We start from the raw sequence: 24,526 nt of genomic DNA, 5'->3' as shown, positions 1-24,526 counted from the left end.
TTATCAAGGAAAGTATCCCACTAGAGTTGGCTTTCTCTACACCTTCCCTGCCACAGTGTTACATCTCTACTATCCTAGCACTGGAATTTACCAAGAAGATCACTTTATATCTCTTGATATGCTACAATATGTATTTTTCAACATGACATTTGCCACAGACAACTAGTAAACAAAGGGAGGAACAAAAAGTCCTTTCAGTGAGAGGCATGTATTCCATATCAAGATAAAGTACCCAAGATCATCGACAGCTGCTAAATCTAAATAACAACAGGTAAAGGAGCAATACTCCTAGTATCTCTTTCACAATTCTGAATGCAGCCTAACTATTTTTAAACTGCTACACTAATATCTTCATAAGCTAATGGCAGTACAAACACAGTAGAGGAATTGACCAATAAAGGCTGCTCTATTGAATTTTACTACAATTTCTTCATTAATGAAGTGACCAAACCCCGCATACAACAAGACCTTAAGCCTCAGAATTTTAATTTGGGGAACCTTAGGGAGTCAACTGATCTATTTGGGGCAGAAACTTTGGGGAATAGAATATGGACCACTAATTTACAGATGAACATTGACATAGCCTTGCCTCCACTCTGTGTGCGCTTCCCCCATCCTTAGAATCTAATTTTCTCTAATTCTGGCCTCGAGCATTTCCTCTCTTTTCCCTACAAGAAGTATCAAGGCTAGGATCTTAAAACTTTCCTTAATCCTCCATACCTTCACCACTTCCACCTCTTTTTGATACACCTTGAACCAAATTTTTAATATCTATCCTTCAAGTTGTTGTCCATTTTTGACTAACAAACTTTGAGTACTTCGGGGCATTTTTATACATTAAAATTGTTACGCAAATTTGTTCTTGTTTAACTATTTTTCAGAGTCTGAATACCAATGTAAAGGCCAGCAGTTAATGGCCCATCCCAAAATGTCTTCAAGAAGGTGGTGGTGAGTAGACTTCAAAGGCCACCGCTGTTCTTCTGATAAAAGTGTTGCTGCTCGTGGGAAGTTCCTGAATTTAGATTCAAAGATTTAGGAATATTTCCAGGTTGTAATAATATTTATCTTGCAGGGTATCTAAGGGTAGTGGAATTCCATGTGCCTGCTGCCCTTCTTCTACTTGGTGGTGATATAGGAGATGCTGTCAGAGTAGCAGTTTGTCCTGTAGATGGTGCAGGGAATGAATGTTTAAAATGGAAGATGCTGTACCAATCAAGCAAGTTAGAAGGTGCTAAAATTATTTATCTAGGCAAGTGGAGAATACTCCATTGTGTATCTGAATTGTGGCTTCTTGATGGTGGAAAAGCTTTGATGTGTCAGTAGATGAAGTCATTCAAGGCTGGATACCCAGACTCTGACCTGGTTTTGCAGACATTGTATTTATATGGCTGATTCAGGTGAGGCTTTGGTCAAATGCAACCTGGAGGGTGGTGATAGCAAACAACTCAGTAACAGTAATGCTAATGATAGATTAGACTTCCACTTGTACGAAACTGCCATTGGATGGTACTTTTGTTGTGCAAATTGTTGTCACTTATCAACAATGCTTGAACATCTCAGTTTTGCTGCATGTAAGCAGGCATTCATAAGCCTCAGCAAATAGTCATTGCATAATTAAACATCCCCACTTCTCACCTCATGTTGAAAGGAAGTGTTACATTGGGGTATAGAATTGTTATTTTTCTTGTTAGAATTCTTGTATAATCACCTCATACATGTTCAGTGAGTTTTCCAGTGATTACAGATGCTTCCATATTTTTCTGGAAACTTCTTGGTTTCAGTAGTGCCACATTACGTGAACCTGGTTATCTTATTGGTTAACTGTTATCAATGGAATTTCTGTCATCTCTAGTGTAGTACAAGAAGACCACACTAATTTTTCTTTAGTCTGCTTTCCTCTTCTTTGTCTCTCATCATGCTTCTGCTGCTTCTCTCTCCTTCTTTGCAGTTGTAACACTTAATACAACCATAAGTAACAAGTTTTATGCCTGATTCTTGACTTCCAAAGAACATTTGGATTGCAAATGCATCAGGATCCACCAGGTGGTCATTGATGAAGGAACTGATAAACAGCCAAAATACACTCCCATGTCCAATAGTAATAAATCCAACTGAGTACAGCCATTTCTGTCAGCACAGACCCACAAGTTCTTTACATGGTGACTCATTACAAGGTAGCCAATTAAGATTCTATATTAGCACTGGCATATTCTAATAATCCCTCTGCATGAGCTTCACCACAGAGATGGGAACATGCAGGTAAAGACATACAATGTTTCAGACATGAGGCATGTCTAAGAGACTTCTCAGATATACAGTAGTTATAACTGTTCAAGTTTTGTCTTTTTTGGGTTATTTCAATGTTATTCTTATTTTCAATCATTTATACAACTAGGCATTCTAAAAATGATGATAACTACATGGGATAAAATTAATTACAGAAGCATCAATTATTGAAATTGGCATCTTTCCATTGGCTGCCTTTTAGGAGGATTTATTGAGCTAAATGCTATTGACATCAGATAATGAATAACATGCAACTATACGTCTTAAACTGTTGACCAATCTGAATGTGCAGGAACCGTGCAAAGATTAATGGGTAGGATAGCTGGGAGAACAAACTGCATCTGTAGTCATTTTGGGTTCATTCACGTGAAATGGCTCCCTCTGCTGACCAAAGGTACGGGGCACATTACACTTTATTAAGCACTTCCTGCCAAATGCAAATTACAGCAAGTCTCACCCATTAACGTAATCCAAAATCAACACCATCCAAACAACAGTAGAGCCTGCTATCTCTTAGGCTTACAGCTCATACAGTCTGACTTTGGTGCACCTCAACCAGAAAATATTAATACGAAAATCAAGTTGAGGAAGCTTCTGGAGAGAGCACGCGAGTACAACCTAAAACTGAACAAAAGTAAATGTAGGATCAGAACTACAGAGATCAAATACATAGGTCACGTACTCAGCACTGATGGGCTAAAACCAGATAATGAAAAGGTCAGGGCTGTGGTACAGCTACCACCACCTGAAGACAAGCAAGAACTTTTGAGGTTCATGGGCATGATACAGTATCTTGCCAAGTTCATTTCCAACTTATCGGAGGTCAGTGCTCCACTTCGAAAGCTACTAGAGAGCAACACTGAATGGCATTGGGAAGATGAACAAAAGAAAAGTTTTAACACATTGAAGCAGTTGGTTACCAATGCACCAGCACTCAAGTTCTATGATGTCAATAAACCGGCGACAATGTCTGTGGATGCCAGCTCGGAAGGAATAGGAGCTGTTATACTGCAGGATGGGAGGCCTGTAGCATATGGATCATGAGCACTTACAAACTGTCAACGCTGATATGCTCAAATCGAGAAGGAATTACTTGCCATAGTTTATGGGTGTGAGAAGTTCCACCAGTACGTATATGGCAAAGAAATCCAGGTTGAGAGTGATCACAAACCACTTGAGAGCATCTTCAAAAAGCCACTTCATCAAGCTATGAGACTGCAAAGGATGCTTCTCAGGCTACAGAGGTACACTCTCAGTCACCTATAAGCCAGGAAAAGAACTGCACATCGCTGATGCTTTGAGCCGTGCTTACCTCAAAGAGCAAAAGGGATTGCTGGAGGTCAACTGGGTTACACCTCAGCTACCTATTTCTGAGAAGTTGAACATGTTCAGGAAAGTGACTGCAGAAGATCCTGAAATGCAAATGCTAAGAGACATTACAATGAATGGATAGCCAACAGAAAGAAAAGATGTTCCAAAAGAAATACAGAAATACTGGACATTTAAAGAGGAAATTAGCTATGCATCAGGACTAATGTTCAAAGCGGCAAAACTCATAGTACCAAATCAAATGAGACAGGAAATGCTCAACAGAATTCATGAGTCACACCTGGGGATAGTGAAATGTCAAGAAAGAGCAAGGGACATTCTCTATTGGCCAGGTATGTCAACTCAGATAGAGAACATTGTGTCTCAGTGTGCTGTTTGTAATGAAAATAAAAACAGCAATCCAAGAGAGCCTTTGCTTCCCCATCCACTACCAGGAAGACCATGGGAGAAGCTTGGTACAGATCTCTTTCATTACAACGGTGCAGAATATCTGCTTTGTGTGGACTACTATTCAAAATATCCGGAAATCACCAAGTTAAGTGACACGTCCAGTCAAGGTGTCATTACCGCAATGAAGTCGACATTTGCAAGACATGGTATTCCAAATATTGTCGTCAGTGACAATGGTCCACAATATGCCAGTGGTGAGTTTAGAGAGTTTTCGGAAAGCTGGGAATTTCAACATGTTTCTTCCAGTCCTGGGCACGCTCAGTCTAATGGACAAGCAGAGAGAACTGTACAAACTGTGAAGAACATGCTCAAGAAGGCACACAGCAGCAACAGTGACCCATACATTGCTCTGCTTGAATACCGCAACACACCGATTGAAGGTGTGGGGTTCTCTCCTGCACAGCTGTGATGGGACGTTGTCTGAAGTCCAAGCTGCCAACATCCACAACTCTACTGACTCCTGAAAGTAATGCTCAAGTACAGGACAAGCTAAAGTACAAGCAAATAAAGCAAAAGAGCTACTATGACAGACATACAAGACAGTTACCAGATCTGCATATAGGTGAAAATGTCAGAATACAGACAGGAGACACTTGGCAGCCTGCTGTGGTTGTGAACAGGCATCAGCAACCAAGATCCTTCATAGTTCGCACGCTGGATGGAAGAGTCTACAGGAGGAACAGGAAGCATCTGCTGAAGACAGGTGAGAGGGTGTTTCCACGTACAGATACACAGGACATTTCCACGGATACAGACATGGAAACAAACGACACCAAAAGTGAGGGGCGTGACGAAACCCCACAACGCAATGACGGTGAAAGTTCGGCGCAGACAGACCGAGGTGGAAATGCAGACGCAGAGGTTACTCAAGAAACTGACTCTGAAGGACAAGCACAGTCACAGTTCTATCGCACAAGGTCTGGGAGACAAGTCAAACTTCCAGCTAGATACAGAGACTAGCCCTACCTACAGTCTCTCACAGTTTGAGACAAAATCACACATGTTATAAGTTCCAAGGTGTGAAATAAAAGGTTTATTAGTCTGTTAGTAAAACAAAATATACTGCTGTTAGTATTGTAAGATACAATGTAGAATACAGTATAAGTTAACATTTTTATTAGTGTATGTCATGGCTGTTGTAATGTTACAAAGTCATACCTAGAGGCATTGTTTTGGTAATTCACAGTATTGTGTAAAAAAAACTTGAGAAGGGGGATGTAATGTATTATGTGAGTATTCGTAAGTCAGAGTGCGTATGACATCAGAACTGGGGTTTTGTAAAATGGAAGTCTGGTGAATAAACATGTGTGTTTAATACTGCGGTGTCCAAGTCACATTAACGCTACATGGCCTGGTCTGAGCAGTTAGAGCCCCGTGGAGAGAAGCTGGGCCATCATGTGGTCTCCCTCCTGAAGGAATCAGGGTTCCCCAAAGTCAAGGGGAGTCAAAGGGGTGCCTTCTGGTTGTTTGCGTCCCTGCTGAGACGCCAGGTTAGAATTACTGATCACCTGCAGCACTTGTGTGGTCAGAAGGACAGGGAAATTGAAGACCTCAGTCAGCGTTGTTGCACGCTGAAGGAAGCAGCACAGGCTGCCCAGGCCCGAGCCAATGACCTTGAAGTTAGGGGAACTGAACTTGCCTGTCACCTGATAAAACTTCAGCAGGCCAGGGCAGCCCGTCGGTCTGGCTGGTAGCCAGACCCATTAAAGATTCGAGCCTTAGTCCAGTGCGGCGACAAGCTGGACGCATGGCTGGGGGATGGGGACATCTGGCTGGATAGTGACGATGAGGGGGTGCCCGAGGAGCCAAGGTCCCACAACCACCCTTCCCCCTTCTCACCCGAGCTCCAACATGCCCGACCCGTCACCACACAGTCCCAGGTTCACCGCAGGGAGGAAGGGGACAAGTGGGAGACGCTCGGACCTTCCCCTAGTCATTCCGAGACCACGGAGACCAGGGACTTCTCCCCCAAGGAGCTGACCCAACTGGCGGATCAGTACCGCCAATGACCAGGCGAGCACCTGGCCGCCTGGCTGCTCCGGCTGTGGGACGAGGGGGGCCCCAACCTCAGCCTCTACCATCAGGAGGCAAGCGCCCTGGGAAGCCTCTCTGACCATCAGAGCATAAACAATGTGCTGCCGGCGCCACAAGCAGAAATCTGCGACGGCACAACCCTGTGGGATCGGGTAGTGACCGCGGTACGAGCTCGCTATCCCACACTTCTGGAGTGGGATCTACATGGGCGCCCGCAATAGGGTACGGTCAGTGAGGGCACCTGGGTTATCAGGGAATGGGCACTGGTCAACGGCATCTATCAAGGTGCCTGTGACCGTAACTTCCTTGAAAACACACGAGTGACCGGTGCCCTAGCAGGATACTTGGTCACTACCGCGCGCCTCGATCTGAAGTCTGTAATCCTGCCCCTCATGGCACCAGCCAGCGGTAGGACCGTAAAGGATGCCATTACCCTCCTGGAGGGATTAGAATATATGCAGAGGGGGGCACCTACACAGGTCCGGAAGACCGAGACAAGGGCCCTAGACACCATCCCTCTCAGATATACACGCAGGCAGCTGTACACGGACCTGCTGTGTGCAGGGGTGGATCCCAACAATATAGATGGCATCCCCACCCCCAACCTATATGCCCTGTGGAAGGAGCATTGCAGGGGGAAGACTAGTTACAAAAAGACCACCCACACCGAGCCACCCTCCGCGCCTTCCCTACCTGAAACTGTCTCGAAGGCCCTCTAAGCAGAACTCAGACAGCTCATCAGGCAGGAAACGTCCCACCTCCACCAGCAAAGTGCCTCACCCCCGGCGTGGCAGCCCTCTTCCCCCCTCCCATAGGATGAAGGCCAGGGCCCCCGTCACATTTGCTCTCTCGCCCTTTCCCGCCCGGGGGACCTGAGGCCACATATACCTGTCACAATACATTGGGGAAAGGGAAACACACAGAGGTGGATGGCACTTGTCGACACAGGCGCCCAGCACACGATTATCCCAGGCAATCCTGCCTTATGGAGGGGTATGGACATGCAGATAGAGGGATTGGGGGGGCTCCCTCTTACCCGCCAGGGAGGTCACACTTCGCCTAGCCATAGGCAACCATTCCCCCAGGCATGTACAAGTCCTTATTACCTCTTCCCTGGAATGTATCCTCGGGATCAATGTTTTAAAGGGACAATCACTTGAAACAAACAGGGGCAAGTTCACCTTCGGCATCGCGCGAGCCACTATTGTCATCGGGGCGGCTAAGTGGGAGCCAATTGTTATTCTCTCCGCCCCCCCCCAAATCATCTGTAACAGTCAGTACAGAGTGCGGGGGGGGGGGGGGGGGCGCCAAGAAATCGCAGACTCCATTCAAGCCCTGTTACGGGAGGGAATTATTAGAACCGCTGCCTCGCCTTTCAATAGCCCCATTTGGCCCGTCCGAAAGAAGAACAGCTCCTGGCAGATGACCATTGATTATAGGCAATTGAACAAGGCTGCACCCGCCCCTCGCTGCCGCTGTACCTGACATTGTCACCCTTACTGAAGACATCGCAGGTCGTCCCCATAAACCCTGGTACGCTGTTGTCGATTTAGCAAATGCATTTTTCTTGATTCCCCTGCACTCAGATAGCCAAGACCAGTTTGCCTTTACTTGGGTTAGCCGACAATACACATTTTGTCGCCTACCCCAAGGCTACATTCACAGCCACACTATCTGCCATGGCCTTGTCTCCCGCAATTTACACAACATCCAATTCCCACTAGAGATTTCGATTACACATTATATAGATGATGTTCTTCTCCAAGGTCCTTCTGAGACCATTGTGTCAAAGGCCCTTCACATGCTAATCGAATCGCTCAGGGGACGGGGCTGGGCCACTAATATGGAAAAGATACAGGGCCCCAGCCAAGGTGTCATTTTCCTCAGAGTACAATGGAACTCCGGGAACAGAAGCATACCCGATGCCACTAAAAATAAAATTTTAAATTTTGCCGTCCCCTCAAATAAAACTGACACACAGAGATTCGTGGGGCTCCTGGGCTATTGGCGGTAGCATATACCCCACTTGACCACGCTTCTCCGGCCACTCTATAGGATCTCCAGGAAAAAATTCACATTTCTTTGGGGGCCAGCAGAACAGGCTGCCTTTGATACAGCAAAACTAGCGGTGGAACAAGCCATGCCACTTTCTTCCCGCCAGGCGGGTCTGCCTTTTGAGTTACAGGTCTCAGCGAGCGAGACGGTCGCTGAGTGGAGCCTCTGGCAGAAGACCCCAGGGTGTAGAGTCCCCCTCGGTTTCTGGACTAAGTCCCTACCTGAAGCGGCGGTGCACTACAGCCCCTTCGAGCACCAGCTACTAGCCTGCTACCTGGCGCTCCTCGCCACAGAACACCAAACAGGGACCGACCCTGTCGTCCTTCGCCCCCATCTCCCCATAATGCGATGGGTCAAGTCCCCCGATTCTACCCACAAGGAGGGCCGTGCCCAGAGGTCCTCCATTGTCAAGTGGAAGTGGTACATTGCCAACCGGGCTGAGCCCAGTCCTGAAGGGGTCAGCCGCCTCCATGAACAAGTCATGGCTTTCCCCCAGTCCCAGGACGCTGCCCCGGACATCCCCGAGGTACATCCCTCCCCAGCATGTTGGGGTCAACCCTTCGATTCCCTCGACCCCGACAGCAAACTGCACGCCTGGTTCACAGCCGATGGAAAGGGGGTAAACAATTTTGGAAAGCAGCAGCACTTCATCCCGCCACGGGTAAAATTTTAACCACCGAGGAGGAGGGGGTTTCCAGTCAACTTGCCGAGCTGGCGGCAGTAGCCCTCACCCTCCAAAACACTACCGGACCAGTCCACATCTATACTGACTCCTGGGCAGTAGCTACCAGCATTGCGGTGTGGATGGCCCGGTGGCAAGACATGGGGTGGGAAATACACGGACATCCCCTCTGGGGACAGCACCACTGGCGTTTCATTTGGGACCAGGCTACCCACAGAAAAATTTCTGTCCACCATGTGGATGCCCATACCTGGAAAGATAATAAAGAGGCAACGTTTAACGCTGCTGTGGACCAGGCTGACCAAATATCATCTGCCACCACTTCCACCCCGACACGGACCCCAGTGCACTAGCTGCGTGGGCACACAGACCCCAGTGCACTAGCTGCGTGGGCACACCGACCCCAGTGCACTAGCTGCATGGGCACACCGCAAAGGTGGCCACTTAGGGGCCGATGGCACGCGGTGCTGGGCTGAACAATTCGGTGTCACCTTGACACTCGATCAATGTAAAACCTCTGTAGATAACTGCCCCATCTGCCAGCAAGTCAAGCCACGGGACTGGCCAATAGGCCACCGGGCTACATTCGTCGCGGCATGGGAGCGGGTCAGGTATGGCAAATCGACTATATTGGACCACTCCCGCGACAGAATAAGAAGCAGTATGTCCTCACGATGGTGGACACACACTCGGGTGTCCTGGTGGCGGTGCCCTTTGAGAGGGCCGACCAGAACGGCACCATCAGAGGATTACAGCACCTCTCCTCTCTCTATGGGGTCCCATGGGAGGTACAATCTGATCAGGGCTCACACTTTGCTGGGACCAAAGCCCAGACCTGAGCGGCTGAGGCGGGGATCTCGTGGCTGTTCCATATACCCCACCACCCCCAGGCATCAGGCTTAATTGAAAGAATGAACGGCCTGCTCAAGGAAAAAATTCGCACTCTGACACCCTCTCGCATGCTGCAGGGGTGGCTAAGTGTCCTTCAGCAGGCCGTTGACCAGTTAAACACATGGCCTACTAGCCAAGGGGGATCCCCACTGGCCCGCCACCTGGCACAGTCTGCACTTAATCTGCAGGAGTGACACTGAATATCCTGCTTTATACTATTTCCATTTAGGCTTTTGTCTTGCATCTCACATCTCCCCACTATTTTCATTCTAAAATCTCACCACTCTTCCTCCAGTTCTGACCAAACCATCAACTACAGCATGTGTATTTTAGTTGTTTTCTGAGCAATGGAACATGGCCAATTTCCCCTACATTAGTTCAGGACACTGCAACTAATTAGGATTTTCCTTTCCCTCGTAAATAATCAGACATGGCAATGAGCTTAAATACCCCTCAGTGGAAATTATGTTTTAGAAATCCATATTCCCAAGTTCTTAAAAAAGAACACTATTACACTTGTTTTCAACCTTGGCTATAAATGTAACCCTTCCCACTCTACTCAGTGATGTATCTACTTACGAGACAAATTTGCCAACCTCCACCTGTAATATTGGATCCTGCAGCTGAACTTCCAGAATTAATTCTTCTGGTTGAAGTGCTGCTCCAGGTTTGGAAGGTTCTGGAGAATAGATGCGTAGAATTCCTTTATAACTGCCAATGATGATTTTATCTGGAGAACCAAGCAGAACAAAATTAGAGTGCATTATTTGTTCCCTTCAATACATTAAAGTAGGGAACTGGTTATTGTTCCCAAAATCATTGATCATTATTGTAATACTGATTTTCAAAATGCTCAAGATTCAGGTACGCCTGGGCAACAGAACAAAGAACCCAGATTTAGCTGCCTCTAATCACCAACTAGCACGTTAAGATTAAATGGCCCTTTTTAAATGTTTAATTTGTGATTGGGAAAGGTCAATCACAAAAATGAAGCAATTAAGTCTGGAGTGTCTTTCGTTTACCTTTTCTCCAAAGAAACCAGGAGGGTCATAAGGCCCACTATATAGATTTAACTGACACAATAAATACAAAAAGATTGTTTGCGGGCAAAGGGAGAGTCACTCAGCATGTAGAGTTTGCCCACTTACCCACAATCAAAATGGGATAGGGGAAGGAAGAATTTATTAGAAAGGTCAACTACAAGAAGAATCTACAGCCAGCAAATACCTCTACTTTAATTATAATACTCAATTTCATTTGCTGACAAAACTCTAGTGAAGTCAACTTCTTTCACACTTACCACTTTCAGTGTTGTCAACATTAGCAACACATAAACATCCCTGGTCAAATTCCTCCTGCTCGCCCACAGATGTGGACCACCAATCTCGAGCTTTAAACAAGGACATCTTCTACAACCTGAAATCACCAAAGCAAAGAACTCAGATAGCTGAAGCGCATGATTGTTAGAACTGACACAGGAACACAACTGAACTTACACATAGTCAACATAAAGACAATCAAAATTATGAGAGCATTAAGCAGGCCATTCGGCCTTCCAGGGCCACTCAATCATTAAATATGATAATCCACTTCAGTACCCTGGTCGTACTTTCTCCTTACATTCCCTTTAGTATTACCAAATTTATCTACCTCTTTTTGGAATATATTTGATGACTTGGTCTCCATCTCTTTCTGACATTGAAAAACCTTCTGGATGACATTTCTCCTGATTCCTGGTCTAAACATTATACTCCATATTCTGAATGAGCTCAAAGCCATCTATGTTTGTTTTCACCATCAAAACAAAGAGGAACTATCATAACTTCCCACATTCCCCAATGATACTATGATTTCAGTCTCTGAGGACAAAGGGTGAGCAACGTTCATGAGGGTGAACCCACGACTAGCGTCAGCCCAGATGGGATACCTGGCCAAGTACTAAAGACCTCTGCTGACCAACTCGCTGGTGTGTTCACTGAGATCTTTAATCCCTCGCTTTAGCAGTGTGTAGTACCCACCTGCTTCAAGTAGGCTTCAATTATACCAGTGCCCATGAAGAGCATGGTGATCTGCCTCAATGACCATCAGCCAGTAACATTACATTTACAATGAAGCATTTTGAGAAGTTGGTGATAAACATAACAACTCTTGCCTGAGAAACGACTTAATCTGCTCCCAATTTGCCTACCGAAGCAACAGGTCCACAGTAGATGCAATCTCACTGGCTCTTCGCTGAACCATGTGACATCTAGACAACAAAGATGCATACATCAGGAAGCTCTTTTATCGACTACAGCTCAGCATTCAATACCATCATCCCCTCAAAGCTAATACCTTCTCCCAGTGTAGAGTGCCTCCTGCTTCAAAACATTCACCATCGTTCCAGTACCAAAAAAGAGCAAGGGAACATGTCTGAACCACTGATGTCCCGATGTCCAAATTATTTGGCTTCTTGTACTTTGGCATTTTGTTTTGGGGGAGTTGGGAGAGAATGGTCTATTTCAGCCTGAAGGGACTTGACCCTTATAACCCCTTGTAGAGTAAGGGCTCGAAGGGTTGGTATTTCCCTCTGGAAGGTCCTGACTCTTAGAATGACTTCCCCACTTGACAGAGAATGTTGGTGTAGATGGTATGATCAGTAATAAACAAATGCTTTGAGAGGCTGGTCAAAGACTACATCTGCAGCATACTACCACCCACACTGGAATGCCTACAATTCGGCTACTGACACAACCAATTGACAGATGACACATTAGCCACAGCTTTACACACCGTCCTTAAGCGTCCTTTTTCTCCAGATGTGTATGTGAGAATGCTGTTCTAGGACTACAGTTCAGCATTCAACACCATAATTCCCTCCAAGCTCCACAAGCTCAGAGAACTCAGCCTTCATCCTGCCTTGTATAGCTGGATCCTGGACTTCCTGTCAGATCGCTGGCAGCTGGTAAGAGTGGGCTGCCTCATCTCTGCCCCTCAACACAGTTGTCCCTCAGGGCTGTGTACTAAACCCCCTCCTTTACTCTCTGTATACCCAAGACTGTGTCGCCACCCATGGCTCCAAGCTGCTAATTAACTTTATTGACAACACTGCACTGATTGGCCTAATCTCAAATAATAATGAGGCAGCCTATAGAGAAGTCATCACCCTGACACAGTGGTGGCAAGAAAACAACCTCTCCCTCAAAGTCGCAAAAACAAAGGAGTTGGTTGTGGATTACAGGAGGAATGAAGACAGGCTGCCCCCTATTGACATCAATGGATCTGGGGTTGAGAGGGTGAACAGCTTTAAGTTCCTCGGCATAAACATCACTGAAGATCTCACGTGGTCTGTACATACCAGCTGTATGGTGAAAAAGGCACAACAGCGCCTCTTTCACCTCAAGACAGTTGAAGAAGTTTGGTGTGGGCCCCCAAATCCTAAGAACATTCTATAGGAGCACAATTGAGAGCATCCTGACTGGCTGCATCACTACCTGGTATGGAAACTTCAATCGCAGAACTCTGCAGAGAGTGGTGCGGACAGCCCAGCACATTTGTAGATGTGAACTTCCCACTATTTAGGACATTTACAAGTGTAAATGTAAAACAGGTGTGTAAAAAGGGCCCAAAGAATTATTGGGGACACGAGTCACTCCAACCAAAAACTGTTCCAGCTGCTACCATCCAGGAAACAGTACGGCAGCATTAAATCCAGGACCAACAGACTCCAAGGACAGCTTCTTCCACCAGGCCATCAGACTGATTAATTCATGCTGAAACAATTGTGTTTCTATTATCGACTGTCCTGTTGTACATGCTATTTATTATAAATTACTAAAAATTGCACATTTAGATGGAGATGTAACTAAAGATTTTTACTCAAATATATGAAGTAATAAAGTCATAGAAACATAGAAAACCTACAGCACAATACAGGCCCTTCGGCCCACAAAGCTGTGCTGAACATGTCCCTACCTTAGAACTTCCTAGGCTTTACACATAGCCCTCTATTTTCCTAAGCTCCATGTAGCCATTCAGGAGTCTCTCAAAAGACCCTATCGTTTCCGCCTCTGCCGCCGACAGCCCATTCCACACACTCACCACTCTGCGTAAAAAAAAAAACTTACCCCTGACATCTCCTCTGTATCAAATTCAATCTACAAGTTTCAAGACCTTGGCCTCAATACCTCCTTCTGCAATTGAATGCTGGATTTGCTCAATTGCAGACCCTGTCCATTCGGATTGCCAACAACGTCACATCCACAACCTCCATTAGCACTTGTGACTGTGTGGTTTAGCAGAGCTCCAATGCCATATTTAAGGTTGCTGATGACACCGTTGTTGTAGGCCATATCAAAGGTGGTGATGAATCAGCATACAGGAGGGAGATTGAAAATCTAAGTGGTGTCATAATAACAACCTCTTAATGACAGCAAGACCAAGGAGCTGATTATAGACTTCTGGAAAAGGAAATCAGAGGTCCATGAGCCAGTCTTCATTGGAGCATCATGACTTTAAATTCCTCTGTGTTATTATTTTGGAGGACTCATCCTGGGCACAACACGAATGCAAATACAAAGAAATCACAGCAGCACCTCTACTTCCTTAGGAGTTTGCAGAGACTTGGCTTACATCTAGAACTTTGACAAACTTCTATAGATGTGTAGTGCAGAGTATATTGACAGGATGCAGCTTAGCCTGGTATGGAAACAATGCCCTTGAACTGAAAATCCTACAAGAAGTAGTGAAACAGCCCAGACCTTCATAGATAAAACCCTCCGAACCATTGAGGGCATCTATATGAAATGCTGTCACAAGAAAGCAGCAGCCATCATCAGGGACCACCAGCACCCAGGAAATGCTCTCTTCTTACTGCTGCCATCAGGAAGAAGATACAAGAGCCTCGGGACTCATACCACCAGGTTTAGTAACAGTTACAACCCCTCAACCATCAGGCAAAGGGGATTACATCACTCAAATTCATCGTGCCCCATCATTGAAATGTTCCTACAACCAATGAACTCACTTTCAAGGACTCTTCATTTCATGTTCTCAATATTTATTACATATTTCTTCTTATTCTATTTGCACAGTTTGTTGTCTTCTACACTCTGGTTGGATGCCCTAGTTGGGCAGTCTTTCATTGATTCTGATATGGTTATTATTCTATAGCATACTCACAAGAAAATGATTCTTAGAGTTGTATATAGTAGCATATATGTACTTTGATAATAAATTTACTCTGAACTTTGATATTATGAAGGTGAGTCTCTTGGTTCTGGAGTCTCTACTGACTGGGAACAATTTTGTCATTTAGAGTTCAATTTTCTTTAATACACATAAGGTAGACTGTTACAGTCTTTTACCAGGGTAGTGGAGTCTAAAACGTGAAGGCACAGGTTTGAGAGGGGAAGGATTTAATGGGGATTTGAAGGACAATTTTTCCCCCCACACTGAATGTACCAGGTATATGGAATGAGCACCTGAAGGAAATGGTAAAGTACAAATACAATGCTTACAAGACATTGAACATCTGCACGTATAGGGAAGGTTTAAGGAGTCAGGGACAAAATGCAAGCACATGGTACAAACTCAGCAAGGCACCTTAATTGGCACAGACAAGTTGGGTCAAAGGGCCTGTTTCAATGCTGAATGCTAACTATGATTTTATGATTCTAACTCACCAAAATTTCTTTGACACAATCTTCCAAATCCACAACCTCTAACTGCAAGAAGGATCAAAGCAACAAAAGCATGGAAGTGTCATCTCTTGGAAGTTGCTCTCCAAGCTACACACCATTCTAACTTGGAAACATATTGCTGTTTCTTCACCATCACTGGGTCAAAATCCTGGAATGCCCTACCTACAGCCACCCCCAGCCTCTTATTCCATTCTCCTCACCTGCCTATCACCTTTCCCCTGGTGCCCCCCTCTTCCCTTTCACCCACAGTCCATTTTCCTATCAGATTTCTCCTTCTCCAGCCCTATGCCTTTTCCACCCATCACCTCCCAGCTTTTGGCTTCATCTCTCTGCCCGCACCCACCTGGCTTCACCTGTCACCTTCTAGTTTGTCATCCTTCCCCTACCCCACCTTTTTATTTTGGCACCGTCCCCCTTCTTTTCCAGTCCTGATAGCATCTCGGCCCAAAACTTCAACTGTTTACAGTATTCATTTCCTTAGACGAGGCCTGACCTGCTGAGTTCCTCCAGCATTGTGTGTGTAATTTATTTCAGACTCAGATTTACTTATAACATAGTGTATTCAAACATACAGTGAAGTGTTGTTTGCATTAACCATCACACCCTACAAAGTGCTGGAGGCAGCCCACAAGTTCCTCCACACATTCCAGAGCCAACACAACATACCTACAATGTTCAGCAGAACACAAGCAATAACAACAGAACAAACTCATTCAGGGCAAAGAGACTCGGCCCAAAACATCAAATGTACTCTTTTCCACAGATGCTGCCTGGCCTACTGAGTTCCTCCAGCATTTTGTGTGCATTGCTAGAAGAAACTCCTTTCCAACCTATCCCATCACACACAGACAGGCCTCCAACCCCAGGACAGACCACCTCTGGGCCTCCCTCCATATGAGGTTCTCAGAATTTTTTACTTTACCTTAAGCACCAATATAAATGTAAAACACATTAAAATATAAGAGAAGTGATATACCTCTGTGCTAACAACTGAACAGGCTACACATTTTATGAATAAAACCAGCAGCTGAAGCATATCAGAACATTGAGGTTTATGAAGCCCAAGTATCAAACTATGTTTGATAGCACAACTTGAGAAATTTAATAATTTTAATCAAATATAAAGTACAATATTAAAATATTCATTGATTTTCTCTAACAAATATAAAATACTTTCATCTGATTCAGAGCATTATTAGCATTACCTGCTTGAGTTAGCCTTTGACCACTTTTCCATTTTTGTAAAAAGCAACATAGTAACTATCTATAACATCAAAATCTGACATAAACCCATTAAACAATGCCTATGACATTTAAAAACCTCCATGCTACACACCAACACATTCCTCAAGCTTTTATACAAATACCTAACAAACATCAGTCTGTCCTGAATATACTGAATAAATTAGCCACCGAGGTAGACAACTCTGAAGCTTTCCAACCATCTGGGGAAAAGAACTCTCTCTTAACCTTAGATCAAATGAGATAACCTATTGTACTTCTGCCCAAACGTCTTCAAATTGGTCTTGAAATGCTGCAAACCTAAGTTACACTAACTCCAAATCTTCCTCAAATAGGGAAACTTAAATTGTACAAAATATGTTATATCATAACTCCTGTACTATCTCAGCAGAACTCCCATGGTCCCTCCTGGTATTCATAATTTCCTTCTTGAGTTCTTTCCTGGCTCCTTTATAACCTTCAGAGGCTCTGTTCAAACCTAGCTTTACTTACTGGCCCTTCTTCTTCTTGACTAAATTCATCACCTCCCAAGGTTCTTATACCTTGCCAGCCTTGTCCTTCCTTTTGACTGAAACATACCTGCCCTGTTCCCTGTGCAGTTGGTCTTTAAACACCCTCCACATGTCAGATGTGGACTTGCCCAAAAGCAGCTGTTCCCAATTAACTCTCCCTAATTCCTACCTAATGGTCTCATAATTTGTCCTGGTCCAATTTAATACTCTCCTGCAAGGTCAATGCTTATCCTATCTTAAACCTTAAGGAGTTGTTGTTGCCATCCCCTAACTGCTCACCCACTGAAAGATCAGTCACCTGACCAGACTCATTACCCAACACCAGGCCCAGTATAGCTCCACCCCCACCGCTCTTGTTGGACTATCTACATATTGATTTAAGAAATCCTCCTGGATGAAACTAACAAATTCTATCTTATTTAAACTTTCTGCACTAAGTAAGTCCCAGTGACAACAACCCTATTGTTTTCACACTTTTCCTTAATCTACCTGTATATCTGTTCCTCAGTGTCCCAGTAGCTGAGGGGAGGGGATCTGTAGTACAATCCCAGAGTGATTGTACCCTTCCTATTTTTGAGTTCGACAAATATAGCATCAGTGAATGAGCCCTCCATTTTGTCCCATTTGAGTGCAACTGTGATACTGTCCCTAATTAGTAGTACCATTCCCTCACCCACTCTTTTACCTATCTTTTCTATACCATCAAAATCCCAAGATATTAAGCACCCATTTCTGTCCCTCTTTCAACCACGTCTCTGCAATGGTCCCAACATAGTTCCATGTACTGGTCCATACTCTAAGTTCATCACTTTTACCTGTAATACACCTATCAATAAAATACACACTTCAAACTACCCTTTCCATCATATCTGTTACTTTGCTCCTTCCTGGTTTTACTGGCCCTAACATCTACCTTCCTCTCCATCCCTCTACTTTCTGACCTGGAGCTCTGGTTCCCATCCCCCTGCCAAACGAGTTTAAACCCTCCCACGTAGCATGAGCGAACCTCCCGGCCAGGACATTGGTACCCCTCCAGTTTATGTGCAACCCATCTCTCTTGTACAGGTCACCTCTGCCTCAGAAGAGGTTTCATTGATTCAAGAACCTGAAACCCTATCCGCTGCAACAGTTCTTCAGACACTCATTTATCTGTAATGTTATCCTATTTCTGTCCTGGCTAACATATGGCACTGAGAATAATAGATAACTCCCTTGGAAATCCTGTTCTTCAGCCTCTTGCCTAATTCACTTATACCCACTACGCAGGGTCTCTTCTCCTTTTCAACCTATGTCATTGGTGCCAATGTGCATCACAATTGCTGTCTGCTCATCCTCCCCCTTAAGAACATTCCTGGACCCTAACTCCTGGGAGGCAACACACCTTCTTGGAGTCTCTATTGCTGCCACAGAATCTCCTGTGTGTCTCCCATCACTATCACTCTGCCTGATGTTACCCTTCCCTGCTGTGCCTCAGAGCTAACCCCTGTGCCTCTGGCCTGGCTGCTAATGCAGTGCCCTGATTGGTTATCCCCACCAGCAGTATCCAAAGGTGAATACTTGTTGCTGATGGGAACCCCACACTAACTGCTTACTCCCCTTACTTCTTCTGGTTATCAGCAATCTACTACCTGAAGCTGCACTTTGGATGTGACCACCTCAATAAAAATTTCATCTATGAGGTTTTCAGCCTCCTGGATGATCCGAGTACATCCAGCTCCAGTTTCTTGACCTGGTCAGTCAGAAGCTGAAGTTGGGTGCACTTCCCGCAGATGTAGTCATCAGGGAAACTATTAGGTACACTGCAATCCCACATCTTACAAGAGGAACATTCCACCACCTTAACTATCATCCTGCCTGCAGTGAGTCAAGATCCAACGATTTACAGACAACAAAAAAGGCTTACCTGTTCTCACCTGTGCCTCTTCTCTGAACCCTTTGGGTTTTGCACTCACCTAGGTCAGCCTCTTCTCGCCAGGCTTGTTACACCTTTGGCTCTTACTTCTCAAGCCTAGTTCTACAATCAAATGAAATGATACCAAACAAAACAGCACCCTTAATCTCCATTCCCATTCTGACACACATTTTAATTCCACGTCCCATTCTGATATGTCTATCCATGGCCTCCTCTACTGTCCACACTCAGGTTGGAGGAACAACACCTTATATACCGGCTGGGTAGCCTCCAACCTGATGGCAAGAACATTGACTTCTCTAACTTCTGTTGATGCCCCTCCTCCCCTTCTTACCCCATCCCTGATATATTTAATTGTTTTTTTCCCCTCCCTTTTTTTTCTTTCTCTCTCTGCCCATCACTCTGCCTGTTCTTCTTCCTCTGGTGCTCCCCTCCCCCTTTCTTTCTCCCTAGACCTCCCGTCCCATGATCCTTTCCCTTCTCTAGCACTGTATCCCTTTTGCCAATCACCTTTCTGGCTCTCAGCTTCACCCCACCCCCTCCAGTCTTCTATCATTTCGCATTTTCCCCTCCTATGTTCAAATCTCTTACTATCTTTCCTTTCAGTTAGTCCTGATGGAGGGTCTCAGCCTGAAACGTCGACAGCGCTTCTCCCTATAGATGCTGCCTGGCCTGCTGTGTTCCTCCAGCGTTTTGTGTGTGTTACCCTTAATCTCTGCCTGTTCTTGCCCAAGCCTGCTGAGCCAAAGCTTGAAAACTCTAACACTGGCCTACTCCAATAATGGGTGCTCCGCTTACACCCCACCTCTTTTTATTGGCCTTTGCCAAGTGCCTAATAGACTACCACGATCGAACACCACCTAAAGGCCCCAAGCTCTTTTTAAACCAAGTCTGCCTCTCCCACAAGCGAGTGCTCATGATGACTGAAGGCCGCTGTGAGCTTTGTTTTAACTTTAATATTGGTTTATTATTATTGTACCAAGATTTGGTTCCTTAAGGTTGTTATTACTGGGAGTGGTAATAAGGACAAGCTCCCACTACCTATTAAATGCTCCCAATGACGTGCCCTTCAAATAGTCTTTGTCAACTAAGTCCAGCTTCTAGGCTTCACATGTGGCTTAGTACTAAGTCTGGTGCAACTTCGACTGACAGGAGAGTAGGAGAAGGGGCAAAGGTGGGTTACTGATGCTTTAAAACTTTGGGCAGATGGAACTCGTCAGCCATGATTGACAGCTCATCAAGAAGGAAAACTCTGATCTCAAGCCTCTGCTGCCTTGTGCCTATATCATGGGGAAGGATTTGGGAGTAAACCCCAAGGAAAAATCCTAAGGCTGTCATGCATTGAGTTCAACGCTGACTGGCAACTCCTGTGACACCGCTGATACCAAACCGTACCTATCAGTTTCTGCTGGTCCTTTGGTTTCATCAGATACATGGAGAGGGTGAGCTTGCTACATGGACAATAGCTTGCTCTTCATATGATACTGCCCAGGCTTGTGTATCTAGACAGCTAGGACACAACATCCGGGGTCAATTCTGACCAACGGAGGCCTTTGACCTCAACCAAGATATAATGAAAACTTTTCAAACAGAATGCAAGACAAGCTTTTCATTCCTTCCAAGAACTAATGTTAGGTTACCTGGTCTGTAGTTCCCCATTTTGCTCACTCTCATTTCTTAATTGTAAACTATTTTCTATCTTCCAGAATTAATAAATACTGAGAAATAGTCACTAACACATCCATGTCCTCCACATCCACCTCTGAAAAAACTTGATGACGTAGGCTATTGGGTCAGGGAGTGTCAACTTTCATCCCCTTGATTTTCCAGCATCTCCCTTCTTGGGGCATCAATCATGTTCCAAATTGTTACTTGAATTACTGCTCTATTTATTATGTCCTCCACAGCTATGGAATAGAACTTCAGTTAATACTCTGAAATTTGGAAAGAAAAACATGATCTTAATATGGATGACTACAAAATGACTGGAATGTCATATAAAGCCATCTAGTTCCCTCCTGTTAGTTTCTTTCTTGAAGGGCATTAGACCATGCAAAATCCCTTGATCTATTTTCTGCAGACTTTGCAAATGAAAACAGAGTCGATCATGTCCCAACATGCATAAAGTCCTCTTCACCATCACCCCAGCTATCAAGCTAGATTTGGATAACTAATAACTCAGTACCAAGGGGTCCTTCCCTCAACTACTCCTCTCACTATGCTCCTCGAGGTTTTAGCCATCTGGCCAAATTTCTCCTTGCAACTTGACTTTCTTATGAAGTGCCTCACCATATTTTCCTTCATTCAACATGGGATCCAAACAGAGCTTGTTGTGATGCTGCTCCACACATTTAATCTTGCAAACATTACCGCTAAGATCTTAAAATCTAAACTATAATTTATTTTTTGTAATGTAAATAAATATCTTTACAAAATATCATTGACTGAGTGGGAATAATAGCCCTCCATATCTGAATAACCGTAGATGTGTGACGTGATACCAAATGCAGAGTAGTTATGCTGATCCTTTGTCATAAATGTATAAGATGTGCCCAGGATTTGTGCAACGCAAAATCAGCTTTGCATTTTGTAAATCCAAAGCCTGAAACAGGCTGGATCTCTGCTCGGACTGTTAAAGTAAAAGCCTTGTCCAGCAGCCCATAATGGGCTAAGCCAAACTTAATTAGCTGGATGTTGAGGTTATTCCAGACCACGGGAGGGTGGTAAACCTGCCGCGATGAAGAAGCCCCCTGAGTATGAGGATTGTTGTTACCCATTACGACACCGTCACCCAGCTCTAAAACCCCAACAGCCCCACGGCTAACAGTTTTGTTCCTAAAACTTTTGAGAAGGAATGTGGAGGGGTCGTTGTCAGGTCCCAACCCGATTCTGGGAGGGGTAGGGAACACGTCCTGGTTCTGTGCAGGACTGGGGTCCCATCCTGGCTCTGTGATGGGTCGGCATTCCGTCCCGTCTCGGTAGGGGGCGAGGCCCCATCCAGTCCCGGCTCGGTAAAGGTTCGCAGATCTACCCGTGTGGGTCCGCGATTCAGAGAACCACCCCCCCAGGCTGGACTAACAGTGAAAAATTATTAAATACAAACCGGTGCCGGTGTCCACCGCCGCCCGCCGTTCCACTCATTAATCCGCCAACCGCTCCACTGTTGTCATAGCGCCTCCACGAGCCGACGCTTCAGTAGTGCGCAGGGCCGGAAATTGCCCCACTGCCTTGTAGGAATTGTAGTGTTTGTTGGGTTTACCTAATTCTTTTGCTCAGTCCAATCAAATGAAAATCAGAATTTATCAAGATGAAGATTGATTGTATATCAGTGATACAACTGGTTCAGCAATATATATAAGAAAGATATTATGGGTTCTTACATATCTAAACAGAGAGTTCAAAAGATCCAGTTCAGGTCGTTCAGATGTTTGTGTTCATGTTCCAAAGTTTCAGGTGACTATTAAGAAAAGATTATCAAAGTATCAGTATTCACATCTGAGATGGTTGCTATCTTTTTAGCCTTGGAATAGATCGGAGAAGTACGACTGTGCTCTGATTCATTCTCAGTTTTGACATCTAATAAGAATTCAGATTGTAGGACAGACATTCTTTTGGACTATAGAATGTAGAGTTTAGACACCTTCTGAGGCTGCAGAGTCTAGGCTTACGTATCCATTTCTTATGAGTTCCTGTCCATATAGTGGTTGTCGGAAACAAGGTGACAGATATTCTCGGCAAGCAATCACTTAAAATCGAGGATGAAAATGTAATGGTGTCTTTGCATAAAGCCATAATTAAAAAGTTTATTTGATCAGCTTGATAACAAAGTTGGGATAAGGAAAAGAAAGGACGGCGTTTACGGTATATAAAATTCAGAAGATGGTGGGAGCTCAACTGGGAGATGGATATAACAGTAGGGAAGAAGCTATACTTACACGTTTACGTATTGGACATACTATGTTGAATAATTCCTTGTTCAGAACTAATATGCATGATACGGGCATTTGTAGGGAGGGCACTTGTCAAGAAATGGTGGAGCATATATTGTACGAATGTAGATCCTATGAGGCGCAAAGGAAACATCTAATTGCCAAATAGAGATATCTGGGACTGATTCAATTTAACATAGTAGTAGTAGTAATAGTAGGCAGCCGTCGATCCCAGGTGATCGTGGGTTTGCGCCACTGGTGGACTGTGTCCTGCCTGGGCGGGACCGTGGGAAGGTTTGAAGAACCGGCTGTTACACATGCAGCGGGTTCTCCCTCTCCACGTCACTGACGTGGTCCAAGGGAAAGGCAAGCTCAGCACCAGTGTCATCACTGTGGTTGCCAGAGTGAAGTTGTAAACTTCCTTAGGGACCTCGGCTCGGGATTTCTTCCTGGAGATTTACTTCCGAAGCCTTTCCCATGGGTGGGCATGGCCACAAGGCAGCGGAGGTTTAAAATCAATACAGTATTCCTTTTCCTAGGCGGGCTGCCGTCCAGGGCTGACGAATCCCACCAGCCCGAAAGTTTGCTGGAATATTACTGCCATCGTAATGTACATAAATGTGTATTTGACTTTCTGAAAAGCATTAGGCTTTTTAATATTATTAGAGTTTTTTTTGGGGGGGGGATTAAAGTGGCTGTACTTCCTGTCTCTTTGCTCCATACTCACCTCAGGAGCTGGCGGTAATGCACATGTGCTGGTCTGCCAACCACCACTAAACTTTACTAAAAGAAAATCAAAAGTCTGGATCTAAGCAGGAAATTTTGAAAACATTCAGCAGGCCAGCTGTCAAACGTGGAAACAGAACAGTTAAATTTTCAGGTAGAGGTGGACGCTTTCCGAAGGTCCTCGACGTGAAAAGTTTATAGTGTTTCTCTTTCCACAAAATATGCCTGTTTTTCCAGCATGACGAAACGTGCTGAATATTTGTAAGATGTTTTATTGTGTCCACCCATTCTAGAAATAGCACGTTGTGCTGGGATATGTTGGAAATCTCTCCTCTTACAATTCTTTAGATTTTCAGCAGGGTGATGGGGATAATTTTTCTTCCTATAATAGCAGTTAGTTTCTTGAGAGCAATTAACCCCTAATCAATGGAATACGCGGGAGGTTTCTGAAAAAATTACCGGTGAATAGACTGTTGAAACAATATGTGCCATTTAATTTTAGGAACATAACGTGATTAACAATAAAGTGTAAAATCGACTTTATTGTCATATGCACAAGTACGACATATCATAGGTGCAGATCCTATGGACGTGGAGGGGAGCCCCAGATGGTATGTTGCCTCCCAGGTTCCAGGGTCAGGGACGTCTCAGATCACATCCACAGTATTTTGGAGAGGAAGGGAGAACAGCCGGGAGTCTTGGTACATATTGGTACCAATGACATAGGAAGGAAAAGCAAAGAGGTCCTGAGAAAAGATTTTAGAGAGCTAAGTAGAAAGCTGTGAAGCGGGACCTCC

At 44.8% G+C, this 24,526-nt stretch overlaps 1 protein-coding gene across 4 annotated transcripts in view; it reads right to left on the bottom strand.

The window, feature by feature from the left end:
- bbs9 (Bardet-Biedl syndrome 9) overlaps positions 1-22,270 on the bottom strand; it is a 372,439-nt gene extending 350,169 nt beyond the window's left edge. For 3 of the 4 annotated variants that reach the window (XM_073049830.1, XM_073049803.1, XM_073049822.1), the window contains exons 1-3: positions 22,178-22,270; positions 11,028-11,143; positions 10,307-10,457 (exon numbers count right to left, since the gene is read on the bottom strand). In XM_073049830.1, the coding sequence (XP_072905931.1) occupies positions 10,307-10,457; positions 11,028-11,133 (257 nt within the window). In that variant the 5' untranslated portion in view covers positions 11,134-11,143; positions 22,178-22,270. Of the gene's footprint in view, positions 1-10,306; positions 10,458-11,027; positions 11,144-11,915; positions 11,976-22,177 lie in introns of all 4 variants that reach the window. The other variant, XM_073049812.1, reaches the window with a different exon arrangement.
- Between the last annotated feature and the right edge of the window lie 2,256 nt (positions 22,271-24,526).

Source organism: Hemitrygon akajei, chromosome 1 (genome assembly GCF_048418815.1).
Source record: "Hemitrygon akajei chromosome 1, sHemAka1.3, whole genome shotgun sequence".
In the NCBI taxonomy this organism is placed as follows: Eukaryota; Metazoa; Chordata; class Chondrichthyes; order Myliobatiformes; family Dasyatidae; genus Hemitrygon; species Hemitrygon akajei.
Note: the sequence above shows the minus strand (reverse complement) of the source record. Positions and strands in the feature narration are given on the sequence as shown.